Genomic DNA, 20,529 nt, shown 5'->3' on the forward strand with positions numbered 1-20,529 from the left:
TCCCATATGGTCCCCCGTGCCTGCCAGGAGCTATTTCTGAGCAGACAGCCAGGAGTAACCCCTGAGTACCGCCGGGTGTGCCTCCCCCCCAATCATATTGTCTCTTTAGCATCTTAAAATCAAGAAGTTCTAACATTAATCGAAGATACCTGAGAAAGAAATGCTACCAGTTAAAACTAGAACATCACATGTTGTAGTACTGAGCCCCATCAGATGTGGCCCCTAAACCAAAATAAAATAAATATTTGGAAAGAGAAGTTAATTGGAGCTCTTCAGTGTGTAGGACACTTGCCTTGCATGTGGCTCCCCCAGTTTTGATCCCCAGCATTCCACATGGTCTCCTCCCGGTTACTGCCAGATAATTTCTAAGTTCAGGGTCATGAGTCTTGCAGGGGTGGTGCCTCAAACCTCCTTCACCAATGAATGAATAATCAGAAAGGAAACTTTTAAAAACAATATCTAGTGAGTTGGTTTTTTTTTTTTTTTTTTTTTGGGTGGTGGTAGTAAATTCTCCCCTTATGGTGCTTAAGACTTATTCCTGGCTCTTGGCTAAGGGACCACTCCTGGAGGTGGCCATTTACTTGACAGCTAGAATTCTCTTAAAACAGCAGATAGCTCTTTCTTGAAACATAATAGGTGTGCTATTGACACACAGGAAGTTTTAAGCTGAAAGATAACTTTGGTCTTTTTACTGTTTTAATAGTAAAGGGCAGTCTATTTAGGAAACAATAGTTTTGGGTGTGGGGTGGGTTTTGAGGACTTCACCCAGTGTTGCTTAAGACTGCTCCTGGCTCTGTTTTCCAGAGCACCTTGTGGTGCTGGAGACTGCATCTTGGGTCTCTGGCATACAAAATCTGTACACTGGCCCTGAAGGGCTTGGAGCTGTCTCTCAGGTCCCAGCACAACATTTCTTTTTTTTGTTTTTGTTTTCGTTTTTGGGCCACACCCGGCTGTGCTCAGGGGTTACTCCTGGCTGTCTGCTCAGAAATAGCTCCTGGCAGGCACGGGGGACCATATGGGACACCGGGATTCGAACTAACCACCTTTGGTCCTGGATCGGCTGCTTGCAAGGCAAACGCCGCTGTGCTATCTCTCCGGGCCCAGCACAACATTTCTTACATTTGGTTTTGATGCTGAAGAGACTTCACATCTTTCTAGCTATTTGACTGACTTAATAAGTGAAGTTAAATTGTTTAAGGGCATTCTCTGACTCAGCACCTAATCTACTTGTCTCTGCATCTGTTTTGTGAAAGTTAGACCCTTAGAGAGGTGTTGTGCCTGTTGTGGGAGTAATCATCACAACGCATGTTGGTGCTGGCCGTGAACAAGGGCACATTCTTGATTATGGTGTTGGTGAAAAATAAGTTTCAGTTGTTTCCCTTGGGAGTCACATCCATGGCACAGTTCCTTGGCCATTGTTTCCTAAATGTTACTTGGGTGGGGAGCTGGCATGGGTCTTGAATGTGTGCAAACTGGGTTTTCATCTCCAGCAATGCCAGGAGTGACTGCCGCAGGCGCAGTATGGCATGTGTGTCACCCCCAAACATTCCCAACATAAATGGAGTTTTAATGTAGGCTCTTTTTAAAATTACTTCAGGCTCTTGCTCAGAAATTACTCCTGGGGAGGGACGTAACGATGGCCATATGGGATGTTGGGGATTGAACCCAGGCAAGCTTTGTGGAAGGCAAATGCCGTACCTGCTATGCTATCACTTTAGTCCTCAAAAATCTTTTTTGTGTCTGGGGCCAGAGAGATACCACAGTGATAGGGCATTTGCCTTGCACACAGCTGATCCAGCACAGATGGTGGTTTTAATCCTGGCATCCTATATGGTCCCCGTCCCTGCCAGGATCATTTCTGAGCACAGAGCCAAGAGTAACCCCTGAGTGCCACTAGGTGTGACAGGAAAACTCCCCCCCCCAAAAAAAAAACCAAAATAAAGTAAAATTGCTTAAAAAATATTTTTGTCTGTGTCATTTAAATTCATTCTCCTGTTTCAAAAGATCCAAGAGAGCTCCTAAAACTTACAGGAATAACCCTGAGCATTGTCGGGTGAGGCCTAACCCAACCCCCTCAAAAATAGTCCCACAAAACGTCAGAGAATGGGGTCAAAAGGCTGAGAGTGTTTCCTTCTTTGCAGACACATATCTGTATTCTTGTGAGCTTCCTGGTAGCTCTCTTTAGGTCTTTCACATTTGCTCTTGTATTTATCTTTCTGCTGTCACCTGCTAGTTTTTTTTTATTCTATTTTATTTTTGTGGGGGGCACATCAAGTGACACTTTGGTTTACTCCTGGCTCTGCACTCAGGAATCACTTCTGGCAGGCTTGGGGGACCATACGGGATGCCGGGTATCAAACCCCGGTGCAAGGCAACACCCTACCCACTGTGCTATCACTCCAGCTATCAGCTGTTAGTTTTTACCAACAAAGTGTTTGTTTCAAGTTACTATTTCTTTTCTTTTCTATTGATTTTCCACTCCTGATGAGTTATAAAAATATATATAATTGATCTTTCTAGAATTGTGTTTAGTGTAAGAATAAGTACTTTGTGTAGGGTACTTTTACATACTGCTACCTAAAATTTTGTTACTTGGGACTGGAACTGTCTGGCCTTGCTGTTGGTCTCCTTAGTGATGAAGTCGCTTTCCTCCGGAGCTGGTGGGAGTGATCGAATACAAAACCAGGATGTTTACCCAGTTAGTGTAGGGGATTGCAGCAATAGTACAGTGGGTAGAGAGCTGCCCTTCTATAGCTAACACGGGTTTGATCTTGGCACCCCTTTTGATACCAAGCATCACCAGGAGTGGTCCCTGAACACAGTTGAGTGTGGCCGAGACCACAGAAAGTCTCAGTAGAGGGGCCAGTTCTTGCCCAATGTGCCGTCTCTCCTTCACCCCTGTCAGCTCTTGCTTGCCCTATCTCCTGTTGCCTGCTGTAGATTCTGATGTCCTGGCTCTGTCCCTTGACCTCTCTGCCCATCACTGGTGTCCTTTCACCTGTTCTTGTCTCACCACTATTTTCTGGGTAGTGTACAGGGGGCCCTGCCTCGTGACCTGCTGTTGGCCTCCTACAGTTGTTCCAGCATCTACATGTACCCTCGGTTTTTTTCCCCCCAAGTTATACTTGTTGCCATGATTCCCATATAGTTGACTTCTGGAGAAATGAAAAAATTTTTTTACTATGAGTAATCCATTTATGAATTGTTGAATGATTTCTTCTAAATGTGCTATATTTAGTATGATCGTTAGGTCAAAATTATGACCTGTATGGAGGACAAATTAATGTTAAATAGAACTTTCTAGTAAAAACTTAAAGATAGGTTTTATACACCTAGCTTTAATTAGAGGAACAATGAAATTCATAATTAGACCAGAATTTATTGTCTAAATTGTGGGGCTGGAGCAATAGTACAGCAGGTGGGCAGGTGGCCAATCCAGAATTGGTCTCTGATACACCCCATATGGTCACCTGAGACCCTCCAAGTGTGATCCCCGGAATTGGCTGCAGGTGGTCCCAGAAATGAATGAATGGATGGAATGGGAGGGCAGTGCTTTTGTACCATGGAGACTAAATTGTAAAGTCTAATATTCAGGTTTACTCTTTTGGCTAGAGGACAATTAAAATGTCAAGGTATGAGTCTTCCCTGAAACCATTTGTTCTTTGTGATATTTTGCTTCTTGTAATTGCCGCATCACCTTGGTTCTTGTGTGCAGTTAAATAGGTCAAAATGTCCCTCATCTTTTTTTCTCCCCACTATAGAGCTTCATGATAAATGAAGGGCTTCTTCGATTATTGAAAACTACTTTCCAAAATTTTGTTCTAAAATAATGTAATTTCATGTGACAGAAGTTTAATTTCAGTCATACAAGGAAATTCAAAATTTACTCAAAAATTTGAGATTCTAGTAAAAAAAAGTAGAAAAAGTATTTCATACTAGTACTAGTTGGCTGTAATTGTCTTTTGTATATGAGATTTGCTTCCAAAGTGACACATTTTAAGGTTGTAATATTCTTGGAAAGTGGGAGAAATTCACATCAAAGAAGGCATTTTTATTACATTGGATTACGCAAGCCTTTGGCCAGTCTCAGCTTCATCTGTTCAAGGGTTCATTTTCGCTTGTTTGGCACAAGTCCCAGCAGCGGCCTTGAGAATTGTGGTTAGCAGCGTGAATGAATGATAAACTTTGGACCAGTTCTTCAGTTGGAGCTGGCTTCCTGCCAGAAGACTGTGCCGTGGACGGGGTCAGGGCAAAGCCGTGATTTGTTGAGCCCTGCATTGTATAGAAAACATACTCGTGATGCCTGTTTGCTTTCTTTTAAAAGAAAAACAAAACAAAACAGAAAAAAAGCAGAAGGCTTCCAAGTCTATCAAAATAGGAAGCAACAAAATAGTGTGCAAGTTTGCCTAACAACCGAGTTGAGCAATCCTCATATTGCCTCTGTAGAGTTAAAATACCACAAGTCCGGGCCGGGAAGGTGGCGCTAGAGGTAAAGTGTCTGCCTTACAAGTGCTAGCCAAGGAACGGACCGCGGTTCGATCCCCCGGCGTCCCATATGGTCCCCCCAAGCCAGGGGCGATTTCTGAGCACATAGCCAGGAGTAACCCCTGAGCATCAAACGGGTGTGCCCCAAAAACCAAAAAAAAAAAAAAAAAAAAAAAAAAAAAAAAAAAAAAAATACCACAAGTCCGACCTTTTGACCTCCTTAGCTAGCCTCAGATGTAAGAGACGGGAGCATTTGTGAGACATCTGTTGCCTACCTGCCCTTTTATTAATGGCTTAATAAGATTAAATAGTCAATATGTTTATATGCTTAGCATGTCACTGGGCTTGAGTATCGACACTTTGGAGTTGTTTCTCTGAAGTTAAAACAGAAATAGTTCATTTTGATTATGCCAGTTTCCCTGTTTAAAAAAAAAGGTAGTTAATTAAAGTAACCTCAGAATTTAGTAAAATACCAAGACCAAGAAAGTTAGATTTTTTAGCTTGCATTCTCAGGTCAGAGGAAGTATTTACTAAACCATTAAGGAAAATATTAAGGTGTTTTAAAGTAGAATTCATTTGTGTTTTTTTTTTTTTTGTTGTTGTTGTTGTCATTGTTGTTAAAGGCAACTACCCTCCCTGGATCTTCTCTTAGTCAGGCGCCTTCTCATCTCTACGGCAATAGATTAAATTCAAATTCATCGGTGGCAGCTCTTCTGTCTCAGTCTGAGAACAATCAAACAGGTAAGTTTTCAAGAACATTTAAAATCTAAGCTTCTTCCCCTCCCTGTTCCCATTAGCTCATTTTATTTGGGAAAAAAAAAAAAAGAAATCTAGAGCTATGGTTAGTATAGAATTGTCTTTTATTTTCTTCTCTCACCAAAACAATCACAGTTGGAAGTAAATAGTGTGCTGTGCTGCAAAATAGGGATGTGCTTTTTTACTGTGTGAAATGTAAATGTTTGAGCTGAGCCATCAGCAGGCAGGAATGTGTCCGTGTCTCCGGTGACTTTCCTGATTGATGTGCTCAGTTCTCGGATCCGTGGAATGGAAGTAACATAACACTGCGCTTTCCTGTGACTAGCTGGAACCCTTTATTTGCATAATTCATGGAATTGCATTACACAAACTTGGTTCAAACACAAAAACCAAACAACAGCTCTGTTGGAGAATTTCTACTGTGTTTAGTAATCCTGCAAATTTTGGCCAGTTGACATTTCATAGCATTTGCCTCTTGTACTGTTTTAATGAGCCACAGGATTTGCTTTGTTTCATTCCATCCTTAAGGATTTGTTGACATGTCCAAGCGGTCATGCCTGTTTGGGGGAAGGGAATGGATTTAGCAGTTCCCCGAAAATGGATCATTCCCGTCTTTTCCCTCCAAGGGTCAGAGGTTACCTGCCTCAGAATCTGGGGAGGACAACCTTGAAAGAGACTGAACTGAAAAGGAACTTTAACTGGGGATGAAATACAGGTTCCTTTTCAAGCTAGGATATTTGTGTTACCTAAGGAGGCACCTTTTTTCTTTTTTTCTTTTGTTTTTGGGTGACACCCGGCGGTGCTCAGGGGTTACTCTTGACTGTACCCTCAGAAATCAGTCCTGGCAGGCTCAGGGGATGGAACCATGGTTGGCTGCATGCAAGGCAAACTTCCTACCCACTGTGTGTTGCTCCGGCCTGAAACTAAGAAATCTTTTTTTTTTTTTTTTGGTTTTTGGGTCACACCCGTCAGTGCTCAGGGGTTACTCCTGGCTGTCTGCTCAGAAATAGCTCCTGGCAGGCACGGGGAACCATATGGGACACCAGGATTTGAACCAACCACCTTTGGTCCTGGATCGGCTGCTTGCAAGGCAAACACCGCTGTGCTATCTCTCCGGGCCCCCAACTGAGAAATCTTTTAATAAGATCACCCTCCCTTTCCCCTTTAGAAACAGAATTCCTGCTTGCTTTTTATCAAATTGCTTAGTTGTGTTCTATGTAACTTAGTTTTTGGTGTGACGGTTCATGTAGTCCATGTTGTAGTTCATGTCATTTTAATCAGAGTGCGGGACTTGGTGTCATATATTATGTCATTTATGACTTGGGTACAAAGTGTTAAAACAAATAAATACAAAGTGTAAGGATTTGCTGTGATAAGCATACAGATCAGCTGTCCGCAGCTGTGATTCATTACTTTAACCATAGAAATTAAAAGTGGATGAGGGGAGGGAACTGCAAATGCAAACCACGCTTCCATGCTGTAAAATGGAAAGGAATGAAGGAACAGAACTTAATGGCCTTCTACACCCGCAAAAACGTGTTGGGACAAGGCTGTACACGCCAGAGTTCAGCTGTTCTAAACTAGCCACTTTCTAGACCTCCACTTTCCCTTTGCCGAGAAAGAATCGGCAAAGGTTTGCGTATAGTTGGGGACGAGGCCGGACAAGAACTTCAAACCTTTTACCTAGTGAGGTCCGATGATCAACTATGAAATCTTTACAATGCAGATCAAGATCTGGGAGACAATGGATGCAGAGGAAGCTCTCCCCGTGGAAGTCTGTCCCCACGGTGAGTGTTACTGACTGTAAAGTGCAGGTGGAGGAAACATTTGGGTCCAGAGCCTCAAATGTTTGGAATTGTGTTTTCTTGTAACAGTTTAACCAGTTTTACTGAAAGGCTTGTTTTGTCTGAATACAGTCTGAGTTCAGGAGTTCTGGATATAATGGAGGGAAAAATGTCATGCTTAAAGGACATAATGAAACTTTGAATTGTAGCTGTTTTTTTCTCACTTCTTTCTATTTCTAACTTCCTTTGCTTTCTAGTTTTCCTTTTCTAATTTTGTAAACTCTTGCCTTAATCCTGACACTAGATTGAATGAGTACAGAACTGAAAGAGAAAATTTTAGTCCATTCTGGAGTTTCCCCTTCCGTTTATTTCAGCTTAAAATTTTTTAATTGACCTTTTTCTTGGGGGGGTTTTGGGCCACACTCGGCGGTCTCAGGGTTTATTCCTGGCTATCTGCTCAGAAATAGCTCCTGGCAGGCACAGGGGACCATATGGGACGCTGGGATTCGAACCAACCACCTTAGGTTCTGGGTCGGCTGCTTGCAAGGCAAATGCCGCTGTGCTATCTCTCCAACCCCTTTAATTGACTTTTATTCAATATTAGTCTTGCTGTGATAAATTTGAAAATATCTGTGAATCAAGAAGCTCTTTTATTGTTTTGGTTTTTTTTTTTTTTTTGACCACATCCAGTGGTGCTCTGGGGTTACTCCTGGCTCTGTGCTCAGAAATCGCTCCTGCAAGCTCTGGGGACCATATGGGATATGCTGGGGATAGAATCTGGGTCGGTCCCAAGTCGACAGTGTACAAGGCAAGCGCATACAGCTGTGCTGTCACTCTGGCCCCCCAAGAAGCTTTGTTATCAGAGTCTCACTCAGTAACTTCTGACTTTCCAGTTTTCTAGTGGGATAACTCATTATGCTGTTTTCCTACATAAATCCCATATTAAATAAAAGTAGTATTCTTTATTGAACTCCGCAGAAAAAATTCATTCTTTTGGAACTAGGAATCTGCTATCATCTGAAGAATCTATAGTGTATCCTGTGCTTTTTTTTTTTTCCCCCTTTGGGGGGTTTTTGGTTTTTGGGTCACACCTGGCAGCACTCAGAGGATACTCCTGGCTCTTTGCTTGGAAATCGCTTCTGGCAGGCTCTGGGGACCATATGGGATGCCGGGATTTGAACCACCGAGCTTCTGTATGCCAGGCAAACGCCCTTACCTTCATGCTATCTCTCCGGCCCCTGTGTGCTATTTTTATTCTGGACTTTCTGTACTGTTTCATTTTTTTCAAAGGGAAACCTAATGAATTTGTTTGTATGTTTAGTTAAGGACGTGGTTAGTGTTTTCCTTTTAAACTGAAAATGTCATGTCAACTGCTGAGAAAAACTGCTCAAGATCCCGTAGTGCTATTTTTGCCTAATGTCATTCTTTGTTTTTCATAGCTGAATGGAATTGAACAGAATAGATGACACTAAATTATTGTTGGCATATATTTCTAATCTTATGTTGCTTTTTTTAGAGTGAGCATGAATGTGATAGCCTAAATTATTTTTGCTTAATGTACTATTTTGAGTCGAGTGGGCTACTCCACAGAGCATGCTCGTTTACATAGACAATCAAAGGCTTCATTTGTTGTTTAAAGAGATTTTTGCACAGAAGTGATGAAGCAGCCAGACCACTAGGTTGTTGGAGGCCTAGACTGGAGGCTCTGCTCTGTCCTTCACCAGACATCTGTGGATGGGTCTGTGTCCTTCTTATACTTCTGATAAACCTGGAGCCAGGAAAATGAGTTTTGGTGAGATTATGAGGTGGGAACACTTGGAAACTCGAAGCTCTGTGCTTTTGTATATTTTGTTGGAGGCTGGTTACCAGAGACTGGGCCATAATCACTAATTGGCAAGTTCACGGGATCATCATGTTTTCATCTCAGTACAAGTGACAGGACTGGTTGAAATTCAGGTCTACGGTGTTTAGGAAATAGTTCATGAATGGGCTCAAATAAAATGTTTTGAACTTGGTTTGTGGTAGTCTTGATGTTCTTTTTTTTTTCTGGCCACACCTGTTTAATGCTCAAGGGTTACTCCTGGCTAAGCGCTCAGAAATTGCCCCTGGCTTGGGGGGACCATATGGGACGCCGGGGATCGAACTGCGGTCCTTCCTTGGCTAGCGCTTGCAAGGCAGATACCTTACCTCTAGTGCCACCTCACCGGCCCCATCATTTTAGTTTTTGAATCCTATTCTCTCTCCCCGCTCCCTTAATCTTAATAGAATTTATAGACATTTTATAGCTTGTTTCAGAGATTATTGCTTATGTATTTTATTTTTTAGTAATTTTCTTTTTCGTTTTTTTTTTTTTCCCATTTTTTGTTTTTGGGTCACACCCGGTGACGCTTAGGGGTTACTCCTGACTGTGCACTCAGAAATCGCTCCTGGCTGGGGGACCATATGGGATGCGGGGGATTGAACTGCAGTCCGTTCTAGGCTAGCTCGGGCAAGGCAGACAGACGCCTTACCCCTTGAGCCACGACTCCGGCCCATCTAGTAATTTTCATTACCAAGTATGGCGAGTGACTGCCTTAATTTTGATATTTGAGAGGAAGAATGATGACAATTTGAGGTTCAATTATGGGCTTAAGTTTCTTCAAGCACTGGCAGCCTGGTGCCGGAATAATTGGGCAGGGACGGGTCAGCATAATGTGAATGCACAGTTTCCCTAAAGGTTTTTCCTTCTGTTTAACCTGAGAATTAATGTCTTCAACAGATCCCCCGTCAGCAGCCTGCAGATTCGCTATGACCAACCTGGCAGCAGCAGTTTGGAAAATTTGCCTCCAGTAGCAGCCAGCATAGAGCAGCTCTTGGAGAGGCAGTGGAGTGAAGGACAGCAGTTTTTGCTAGAACAGGGTACCCCTAGTGACAGTAAGTATTCTTGTCTTGTCTTTAAGGAAAGGGAGAAAGGTGATGCAGACGTCACTTCATGCAATGACAGCACATGTTTAATGTGAGGAGAAAACAGTCTGTTTCTCTAGATCAATTGGGCAGGTTTTACTGCCCAAACTTGAACCCTGTCTCTGCCTGTTATTAGTAAATTTTTAAATGGTTAGTTAAGCAGTAGTTTCCCATTGTGGAATGGGAGTGAGAATATACCTTTATATTAGTGTCGGTTTGAGATTTAAAAGAAAAAAACGCTCAAAGGTACTAGAGAGAGAGAGCTCAGACAAGGCAGAGATCCAGGTTTGCTCCCTGATCTACTTTCCCCCCAGGACTGCCGGAAGGGATCCTGGAACCCAGAGCCACCACCAGGTCTGGCTTCAATATTGCACGACCCCCATTTTTTTCCCCCTCATGCAGAGATATGGCCCATCATACTAATTTTCTGCTGGTTTAAATTTGTTGGGAAATCAGTGACTTAAAAATTGTCAAAATATTAGTTCTTTTGCTGTTCCAATCTATTTAGTAATTGTACTAGTTTTTAAAAGTTTTACTAGTATATGAAAGCTATATCTTATAATTCAATGGAAGAAAACTAGTACCTCTGGAGAATTTACTATCTAATGTCTCTCCTATTTAAGTGTTAAAGAGTAGAGTGAAAAACTCTGAAAATTAGCTGAAATGGCCTAGTTCTAAGTAAGCATATGGGCTTTTCTTTTGGGAACGGGATGTTGGAGGAGGAATTGATAGACTTAAAAACCATTTTGGGTAGAAATTTTTGACTGCTACATTTTATTAAGACAGACAACATTTTGCTTATTGTTCGCAGGTAAGTACCATAAGTGGTTATTGTTATGATTGGTATCCTGAGCCCCAAAATGCTAATTGTAAGGAAATGACACTGGGATAATCCTTTAAGCATGGTGGCTGGAGGACAGAGGTAGCTTAGTCTACTTGCATCTCTTTTGGGTACACTCAAGGTTTTCTTTCTTTTCTTTTTTTTTGTGGGATCTTGAAGAGAGGGATAAAAGTCAAATCCTTAGGAAATGACCAGATGCGGCTATGCGGGCAGAGGTGTGTCTTTTGAAGGCCCGAGGCCATGTCAAACACAGACAACTTTTTAATCCATAGAACTCTTAAGTGTCCATCATGGGGCATAAAAGCGGTACTTTGGATTGTCATTAGGGAGATTGAACTTTTCACAGGATCATCAGCCTTGGAGGCTGCCCTGCTGTGGCCCCTGTCATGCTGGGCCTGGGGCTCTGGCTGCTGTGCCCACACTGCTCCCCGCTGGGGCCTGTGGAAAGCAGCGGCAGAGCTTTGGGGCCAGAGGGTTCACTCCCAGGTCGCCTACAAACCCCGAGCTCCACCATGCAGCCCCAAAGCAGAAAAGGATAGGAAAACAAAAGTGTGCTCTTTTGAAGCAAGGTGAGATACTAGCACAGCCCTCTTTGGTTTAAAATATGATCTTCATGAGGCCGGAGAAATAGCATGGAGGTAGGGCATTTGCCTTGCATGCAGATGGACGGTGGTTCAAATCCCAGCATTTCATAAGCTCCCCTGAGCGTTGTGATACGCCTTTTGGATCTTTAAAGATAAAATGCTGCTGACTTTTCTGTGAGAATGGAAATTACCTGAACCAGTGAGTGTTCTGTTATCTATGACAGGTTTTCTGAAGGCGTGTCTTCTTTTAGGCTATTTGTACAAATATGTCATGGCATGCTTATTTCCATGTAAATATTTCAAAATGAATTACATTTAGAAGTCTTCTGTATAGAACCTTCTCCTTCCGCCCCCTGTTTTATTTCTAAAGTTGGAGACAGCCACGCCTGGAAAATACTGAGGTTCTGATTCAAAACCATCTCAATGTGTGCTAGTTTTAGGAATGCTGAAGTCACTGCACCAACTTCAAGTTGAAAATCGAAGATTAGAGGAACAGATTAAAAACCTGACCGCCAAAAAGGAGCGCCTTCAGTTACTGAACGCACAGCTCGCAGTGCCTTTCCCAACAATAACCGCCAACCCGAGCCCTTCCCACCAGATGCACGTGTTTCCGGCACAGCCTGGTGAGTGAGTGTGGGGGTCACAGTCATGACCTCAGGAAAGCGGGCTGGATTTGGAATAGGTTTTCCCATTAACTGCTCACTGGGTATGGATGAAGTGGTCAGGATGAGGACCTACTTTGGTCATCCTCAGGAATCTGTTAACTGTTTGCCACTGTATTTCATTGTGTGATAAAAATATATTTCTATTTACTACATTGATTTAAAGCCTTAAAGTATCGAATAGCAATACAGATTTTTCTTTGGGGAGGGGGCATACCTGGCATACTCAGAGGCTGAGCACAAGGCAAACACCAGGCCACTGTGCTCTCGCACCGGCCCTGCGCATTTTTCTTTCAAGCTGGTCTGAGGTATAGAAAGTCTTACTGTTGTGTTTTTGTTTTGTTTTGATTTGTTATTTTTATTTATTTTTTTAAACTTTATTTTTTTGTTTTTTGGGTCACACCCAGCTGCGCTCAGGGGTTACTCCTGGCTCTACGCTCAGAAATCACTCCTGGGCCCGGAGAGATAGCACAGCGGTGTTTGCCTTGCAAGCAGCCAATCCAGGACCAAAGGTGGTTGGTTCGAATCCCGGTATCCCATATGGTACCCCGTGCCTGCCAGGAGCTATTTCTGAGCAGACAGCCAGGAGTAACCCCTGAGCAATGCCGGGTGTGGCCCAAAAACAAAAAAAACAACAACAACAAAAAAAATCACTCCTGGCCGGCTTGGGGGACCATATGGGATGCCGGGATTAGAACCACTGGTCTTCTGCCTGCAAGGCAAATGTCCTACCTCCATGCTATCTCTCCAGCCCCTAAACTTTATTTATTGACTGATTGGTTGTTGGGCCACACCCAGTGGTGCTGAGGGTTTACTTCTGGCTTTGCAGTCAGAAATCACCCCTGACAGGCTGGGAACCATATGGAATTGAACCTGGTCTTTTCCAGGTCAGCCACATGCAAGGCAAATGTCCTACAGCTGTCCTATCTCTCTGGTCCACTGTTTTGTTATTTTTAAATGGGGACTGCAGGGTAAATGTTTGAGCCTTTATTCTCAAAGTGATGCCATAAACAGAGTAAAGAGATTTCCCTTCTTTCTTTGATCATTCCAGCGCCTACTACAGAATCCTTGAGTAGCAGTAAAAGCCCTCATCTTGGAAACAGCTTTTTACCCGATAATTCTCTGCCTGTGTTAAATCAGGTAATTTTTTGTAAGTGGGTGGTTTCATTTATGAGCATGAAATGGCTTTTATGTAATTTTTGTGTGCGAAGAAAGTGTGTTATTCACAACTTAAGTTGCTGCTCACTCTCTCCAGGACTTGACCTCCAGCGGGCAGAGCACCAGCAGCTCCTCGGCCCTGTCCACACCCCCTCCCGCTGGGCAGAGCCCCGCTCAGCAGGGCCCAGGTGTCCCTGGCGTGCAGCAGGTCAATGGCGTGGCGGTGGGCGCGCTGGCTGGTGGGATGCAGACCGTCCCGCCTGCCCTGCCTGCTGTGGGTGGCATAATTGGCGCTCTGCCAGGTAACCAGCTGGCAATTAATGGCATCGTAGGAGCTTTAAATGGGGTTATTCAGACCCCCGTTACAATCTCCCAGAATCCTACCCCCCTCACCCACACCACTGTACCACCTAACGCAACCCATCCAATGCCAGCCACACTGACGAACAGGTAAGAGACTTCCTTAAAACTACCGGGGCTTGAGTGTATCCATTCTTGATATATTTATTTTTGGAATTGAAGTAATTCAGTTTAAAAAAATGCAATCAACTTGGCCATTAAGACATGAGATCTCTTCTGTGCTAGAATTTTTAGTCTTGATCTGTGATACCAATTTTTAAAAGTTCATTTATCTTATTCCCCTGTATATTGCCTTCATGTATATTATGAATTCTGAAAAAGGTAATATTGTCATGAAGATCGTGTGAACATTGGTTTCTTAAATTTTAGCTGTGTCATTTTGTTAATTTTGTAATCAAAGATTTTGATGAGAGGATGGGGGGGGGTCAGATATTAATCTGACCAGTGTACTAGAATTTTACTGGAATGTGTGTTCAAAAGAAGGAGTCGAAAGCCATGTTGTTATTAAGTATTAGTTCGAGGAATAAATTTAAATGGATTTGCAGTGAACACTAGCGAACTTTCCTTTGGTGCTCTGTTGGTTGGTTGGTTGGTTGGTGCTTAAGTTTACTATGTGAATCATTTCAAAACAATTAGTTGTATGTTTAAATTCTTTGTCTTAAACTATGGTACTTAGTGCAGGTTAAATTGCCCTAGCATAATTAAGTCATTCCACGGGCATGTTATGACCTTGCCACTTATTATCTCCCAAAACATCTTAGCGTCTGCTTGATTTGCAATAAAAAAGAGAAATCTTTCCTGACAATGTGAATTCTTGTCCAGCTGCACACGCACACACAGATGAGATTTACACATCACTGTATTTGGTGTCACAACGAAAATTTCTTAACTAATTAAATGTGAAACTAAAAACCATGAAAAGGATCCAGTAAAAAGTAAGAATTTTAATCGTTTTTCAGTGCCTCGGGACTAGGATTACTTTCTGACCAGCAAAGACAAATATTTCTACATCAACAGCAATTTCAACAGTTGCTAAATTCTCAACAGCTCACACCAGTAAGTTCTTTTTTTTTTTTTTTTGATAGTACTTTATTTTTACTAAAAATAGGTCACCTAAACCCTAGTTTTTTTTTCAGTTTCCTATTTTATTTCATTTCATTTCATTTATTTTGGGGGAGAGAAGGGACCTGCGTCTATCCTGCTATGCTTCAAGCCTTGCTCCTGACACCGTGCTCAGGGGTGTCTCCTGGCAGTGAAATGGCTGGGACTGAGCCCTGCAGGTTGATGTGTATGTGTGAAGGTGTATTTATGCTTGGCAACTGCATGTGGGCTCCTGCTGATTGAGGACTGCTAACACTTTTTGCAACAGTAAAAGGCTGACACAGTGATCACAACTTAGCTCAAAGTTAACTGCATAACGAGACGAGTATTTTCTGGCAGCCCTGCACTGTATTTTATTTCTCAGGTTTGTGTGTGGAAAAATAAAGAAGGCCTGAGCAACTCAATATAGCAGCCACTGTTGCAATCTTGTCCGCTGCCCTGAAATAGTTGCTCCCCATTTACTATAGTGTGTGACGTTTGTAACTGCCATTTCTGATGATTTATAGACACTGGTCATCTCTGGCATCTGTTTGCAGAAGGGACAATAGATGGGCATTGTGTATAGTGATAGGTGTGGAGAAGTCAACTAGACAGCAGTGGGGCCCATCAACGTAGGCCATCAGGCCAAGGTGCCAGGCGCACCACCGATTGGCGTGGCCCCTGGCCCCCATCCTCTCTCACTTCTTACCTTTAGAACCAGGACTTAGCTGGTGGTTGCTTAAAGTGCCCCACTGTGTCTGGACCCAGTTGCCTACTAGTGTTTCTAGTTCTGTTTTGTGGCTGCACCTGGTGGTGCTGAGGCTTTTGTCTTGGCTTTGTGTGCCTGGCCATGCTTAGCAGACCATATGGATTGCTGGGGCTCGAACCCAAATCAGCTGCGTGCAAGGCAAACATCCTCCTTGCTGTACTATTTCTCCATCTTTAGATATTTGTTTCCTGTCCTAGAAGTATGCCACATGTGTGGTATTTGTAAAAAAGGGAAATAGTTGTTGGGCTTTTCTCAGTCCGGAAACCATTTAAGTTACCTTCTCCTGCCTGTTCTTCCCTCAGGAGCAGCACCAGGCACTTCTGTATCAGTTAATGCAGCACCATCACCACCAGCAGCACCACCAGCCTGAGCTCCAGCAGCTACAAATTCCCGGACCAACGCAAATCCCCATAAACAACCTGCTGGCAGGTACTCAGGCACCGCCTCTGCACCCGGCCACCACCAACCCCTTCCTCACCATCCACAGCGAGAATGCAAGTCAGAAGGTTACGGTGAGTAGGAGCAGTACAAAAACGGCATCCGTTTGCCAGAAATGATCCTCCACCCCCATCCCCCCGGGGTTACTTCTGGCTGTCTTGGGGGACCATATAGAATGTCAGATATTGAACCCAGGTTGACTGTATGTAAAGCAAGTGCCCTGCCCACTGCACTATCTCTCTGGCCTTTTTTTCCCTTCTTCTCCCCTCTAATTCTTTTTTGGGAGCCACACCCAGCAGTGCTATCTATGGACTATTCCTGTCTCAGGACTGAGGGATCACTTCTGGTGGTACTTGGGGGAACCATGTAGGATGCTGGGGGTTGAACCTGGTTTGAGTGTGTGTAAGGCAAGCCCTGTACCTGCTGTGCTATCTCTCTGGCCCCTGATTTACTTCTTAAATATATTTTCTTAATAATTTATTCTTAGAACCAGTTGTTTTAGAAGCTGGATATGTAAATATAAAGGACTCAAGGCTTGGGCAGTCCAACCACAGCATAGTTGTTGCTTTTTTTTTTTTTTTTTAAGAATCTTTAATTAGTAGGTTTTATTTGTTTGTTATTTGGCAGTGCTCAGATCTTACTCCTGGCTGTTCACTCAGAAATTACTCAGGGCCACATGGGGTGCCAGGATCAAACCTCAGTGAGTTATGCAGAAGGAAAGGGCCCTATCTGCTGTGATATCTCCCCTGTTCCAAAATAATTTGATTTATTGTAGAAACACTCAATATAATTTTTAATATACAGCATGGAATGATATATATATATATATATATATATATATAATAAATGTAATAGATAAACTTAAAGGCAATCCAATCATTTTATTGGGTTATTTTTCAAAAGAAAGTAATGCTTAATCACATTTGAAATGGACTTTAAATTTACTAATTTTTCTAAGTCATAACATGTTACCCTTTCAATGTACAAGTTAACATAGTTTAAGCTATGGATGGGTACAGCAATAGTATACTACTAGTAACACACATTTTTAAAAATGTTTAAAGATCCTCAATTATATAGTTGACTTAGTTGATCATAGAAACATTTGTTTCTAGGTAAGTGGGAGCAAAATTATTAAAAAGAGGAGGGTGGAGAGATAGCAGAGCGGTAGGACATTTGCTTTTAAAGTGGCCAACCCAGGACGAATGGTGGTTTGAATGAATCCCAGCATCCCGTACGGTCACCCAAGACTGCCAAGAGTGAATTCTGAGGAGAGAGTCAGGAGTAACCCCTGTGTGCCACCAGGTATGGCCCAAAAACCAAAAAAAAAAAGGGAAAAAAAAGAAAGGGGGGTCTGAATTATAGCACAATGGGTTGGATGCTTGTCTTGTATGTGGCCAACCTGGGTTTAATCCCTGTTATCCCATATGGTCCCTGAGCCTTCCTGGAGTGATTTTTGAGCACAGAGCCAGGAGTAACTACTGAGTACCGCTGGGTATAGCCCAAAAACATAAAAAGAAAGGAAGGAAGAGTACAGCAGCAAGAAAATTTGTGAAAGTTACTGTATCTCACAATGAGGTCATTAAGTAATTGTCAGAAGATTTAGTGAGCTCTTATTGATAGCTGCCCATTTTGTTACTTCTTTTGTTTCTGAATATAAAATAGTTTCAGATAGACATTGGCGTCTAAATTGGTGTGTTTCTACAGAGATGGTATTTTTAAAGAAAAATTAGGGATGCAAAAGTGGCTACCTGATCCAGGAATTCCAAGCACTGATGCTGATAACTTGGGTTTTGTGGGGTGTCTTTGGTTGCCGGAGCTTTTGGAAGTATTAGAAAGCAGAGGTGGGGATTGGGTGTGGTGGGTGGGGAGGGTGCCCACACTCACTCCAAAAAAATTCCTGATGGTACTGATCTCATCAGTATCCCTGAATACTGTTTCTGGAGGTGAAGCCAGGCCACTGGTGAAGTGACAGTTGCGGATGATGGGTGCAACAGGCATGGCTTTGGCAGGGCAAGGACCTGGCCTTCCCTCTTCTCCCAAGATTGCCAGTGTGCCTATAATTTCTCACTCCTTGGTTTTCATCTCTTTCAAAAACAGTGAGTCTGTGGAGCTGGATGAGTGCAGACAGCAACATTCTTAGCTGTTCTGTCCCTCCAGTGCACACGTCCTTGTGTTTGCTGTTGAAGTTTTCAAAGTGACTTGTAATCCTTGGTGGTGTGTTTATGAGAAGTTAAAAGTAACCCAGCAGACTTACTGATGCAAAGAAAGAACCTTTCAAATCATATTTTATTCGGCTGTAATTTAAGAGGATATTATCTTGACATGAGTCCCAAACTAATTTCGTTAAAGCATCTGATTTTGTTTTAATTGCAGAGACTTAGTGATAAAACGGGGCCCGCAGCTCAGGAGAAGAGTTGACACTTGAGAACCGTCTAGCAAAGGCTCCTCCTGCTGCTGTCGCCACAGTGCTCGGACCACACCCCTGAAGAGACTAACTGCACAACAAAAGATTCATGGCCACGAGGACAGTCTTGTGTGGCTTGGATTAGTTTTTTTGTTGCTTCGTTGCACTGAAATGAAATTCCCACACCCCCAAGCCCCTACCCGTATTTTTTTGAACTTTAAAAAGAAAATTTAATAACTAACTTTTGTCAATGAAATAATTACATGCAATGAGTTTATTAACCTAAGAGAAATTTAATGTAGTTGGTGCACAGCTAAATTCATTCTGAATTGGAGAGATGAGTAGCAAACTGAAGTCTTACTCCACTTATCAACTATTGGGTTTATTGTGCAAGTTGGACTATGAGATATGTGATCTTTCGTTTGGGTTATAAGGTATAAAATTATAAATGCTTGCTCCGAGAGTCAAATCTTGCATTGCAAGGAATTGCCCGATCCTACTGGGATTTTAGGGATTAAATCTTGCAAATAAATAGGTCGTTAACTGGGACCCGGCAATTTTCGTTGTAAAATTTCCTTTCTAATGGGATTTGGCCTATATTGGTAATCAAGGTAGGATGGCAATGTCTGCTTATGCTAAACGTAATTTTTTTTTGGGGGGGGGAGTGTTAATGACCTACCCATATTTGAAGAAACCTTGAGTTAAGTGAGTTCTAAGGGCTGCTGGGAAGCGTAGATCAGTTCAAAGCGGAAGACTTCTTTCAGAAAGGGAGGCCACTCTGGCATCTGGGCGGGTCTGGCCTTCATCAAGTGCCTGTTAGTGCTTCCATTGTGTTGAAATGGCTCTGGACGCTGAGCTTGCACTCGCGGACTAGGCGGTGCGGGCACCAGCAGCCTCCCCAGGGTGTTCTGCCTTCAGTCAAAACTTTCTATGCCACTGTAGATAGCTCAGGCAAACCTATTACCTGGGTGTTTATCCACTAATGAGTCACAGAGAAATAAGTTTATAGACGTGGTGAGAATTGACAGAGCAAATCAGTGTGTTAAAGACAAAGGAAGAGCTCCGGAAACAGGTGAAATCCAGGGTCCAGCCACACCCCCAGCGGACACAGTGGCCGAGTAGACGCAAAACAATCGGGTGCAATGGTTGAACTGTTCTGAGGTGTGTGAATTATTAGTGGAAAAGACCCAGATGTGATTAGACCTCCACTGTGTACTTAGCTGGAAGAGCATGTTAATTCTGCAATATGTCTCTTGGTTAAACATTGCACAGTTCTTACCTCATTTCTGTAAATAAGGTTTGTGAATCTGTTTTGTATTGTGAAAAATTCCTAAATAACATTGATATTTTGATTTGTAATATTTCTAATTGGTAGATTTAATGGAAAAGTAAAAATTAATTTATTTTTATATGTTCAGGGGAATTTTAAAGACAGTCAGATCTTTTGTAGATAATTAAATCAGTGTGGTTTATTTTACTTATTAACCCACTGGTGTTATTCTGTAACAATTTGTACAAATGGTAAATTTTGAATGTGTTGTTATTTTACTTAGATGTAAAATTCCACATGTATTAAAGAAAATGTACAAAGATTTTGTTAATAAAATTTAATAATGTTTATAACTCGGTGCCACTCTCCCATCCACCCATTTTATTGAGATCTAATGGCCGTACAGCAATATGTAGCATATGGCGTTCGGATAATTGCACTTTCCTGAAGCTACGGTTGTGGGTTTGGTTTGCTTCCATCGTGTCGTCCACCAGGCCGGGAGACGAGAGTTTCTCTGATGCGGATTCTTGAGTCTCTACTTTCTTGTCTTAAGTCACACAGCAGGGCCTGTGCAATTCTGCTGCCCCTTTGTCCCTGGCACTTGATCTTAAAATGGGGAATTCCTTCCTTTGGTCCCTTTATCTGGGCCTCTTCCACAGACCCCACATGCTGTCTCTAGCCACACATTTGATCTTGTTTGACTTTGTAGACTCCATAAATAGTGAAATCCGACAAGAATTGTCTTTCTCTGACTTACTTCCTTAGCAAGAATGCTCTCAAGGTCTTTTTGTGTGACCACACGCCTGGATTTCCGTAAGTGTTTTTTAGTAGTTTTGTTTTGCCACACCCAGCAGAGCTTCAGGGCTTACTCCTGGCTCTGTGTTCAGGGTCCCAGTCCTCATGGGGTTCAAGGGTCCCTATGAGGTATGGAGGTTGAACCCGGGCTGGCCACAGGCAGGACAGGAGCATCCCACCCTGTGCTCTCTCTAGCC

At 42.7% G+C, this 20,529-nt stretch overlaps 1 protein-coding gene across 3 annotated transcripts in view; it reads left to right on the top strand.

Annotated features, from left to right (window-relative positions):
• Nucleotides 1-19,890, top strand: part of MLLT10 (MLLT10 histone lysine methyltransferase DOT1L cofactor) — a 113,906-nt gene extending 94,016 nt beyond the window's left edge. For all 3 annotated transcript variants that reach the window (XM_049777753.1, XM_049777754.1, XM_049777755.1), the window contains 9 exons: nt 5,109-5,226; nt 6,968-7,028; nt 9,784-9,938; nt 11,828-12,016; nt 13,107-13,195; nt 13,311-13,663; nt 14,533-14,629; nt 15,725-15,934; nt 18,237-19,890. In XM_049777753.1, the coding sequence (XP_049633710.1) occupies nt 5,109-5,226; nt 6,968-7,028; nt 9,784-9,938; nt 11,828-12,016; nt 13,107-13,195; nt 13,311-13,663; nt 14,533-14,629; nt 15,725-15,934; nt 18,237-18,281 (1,317 nt within the window). In that variant the 3' untranslated portion in view covers nt 18,282-19,890. The remainder of the gene's footprint in view (nt 1-5,108; nt 5,227-6,967; nt 7,029-9,783; nt 9,939-11,827; nt 12,017-13,106; nt 13,196-13,310; nt 13,664-14,532; nt 14,630-15,724; nt 15,935-18,236) is intronic.
• Nucleotides 19,891-20,529: the final 639 nt, after the last annotated feature.

This window comes from Suncus etruscus, chromosome 7, assembly GCF_024139225.1.
Source record: "Suncus etruscus isolate mSunEtr1 chromosome 7, mSunEtr1.pri.cur, whole genome shotgun sequence".
Lineage (NCBI taxonomy): Eukaryota > Metazoa > Chordata > Mammalia > Eulipotyphla > Soricidae > Suncus > Suncus etruscus.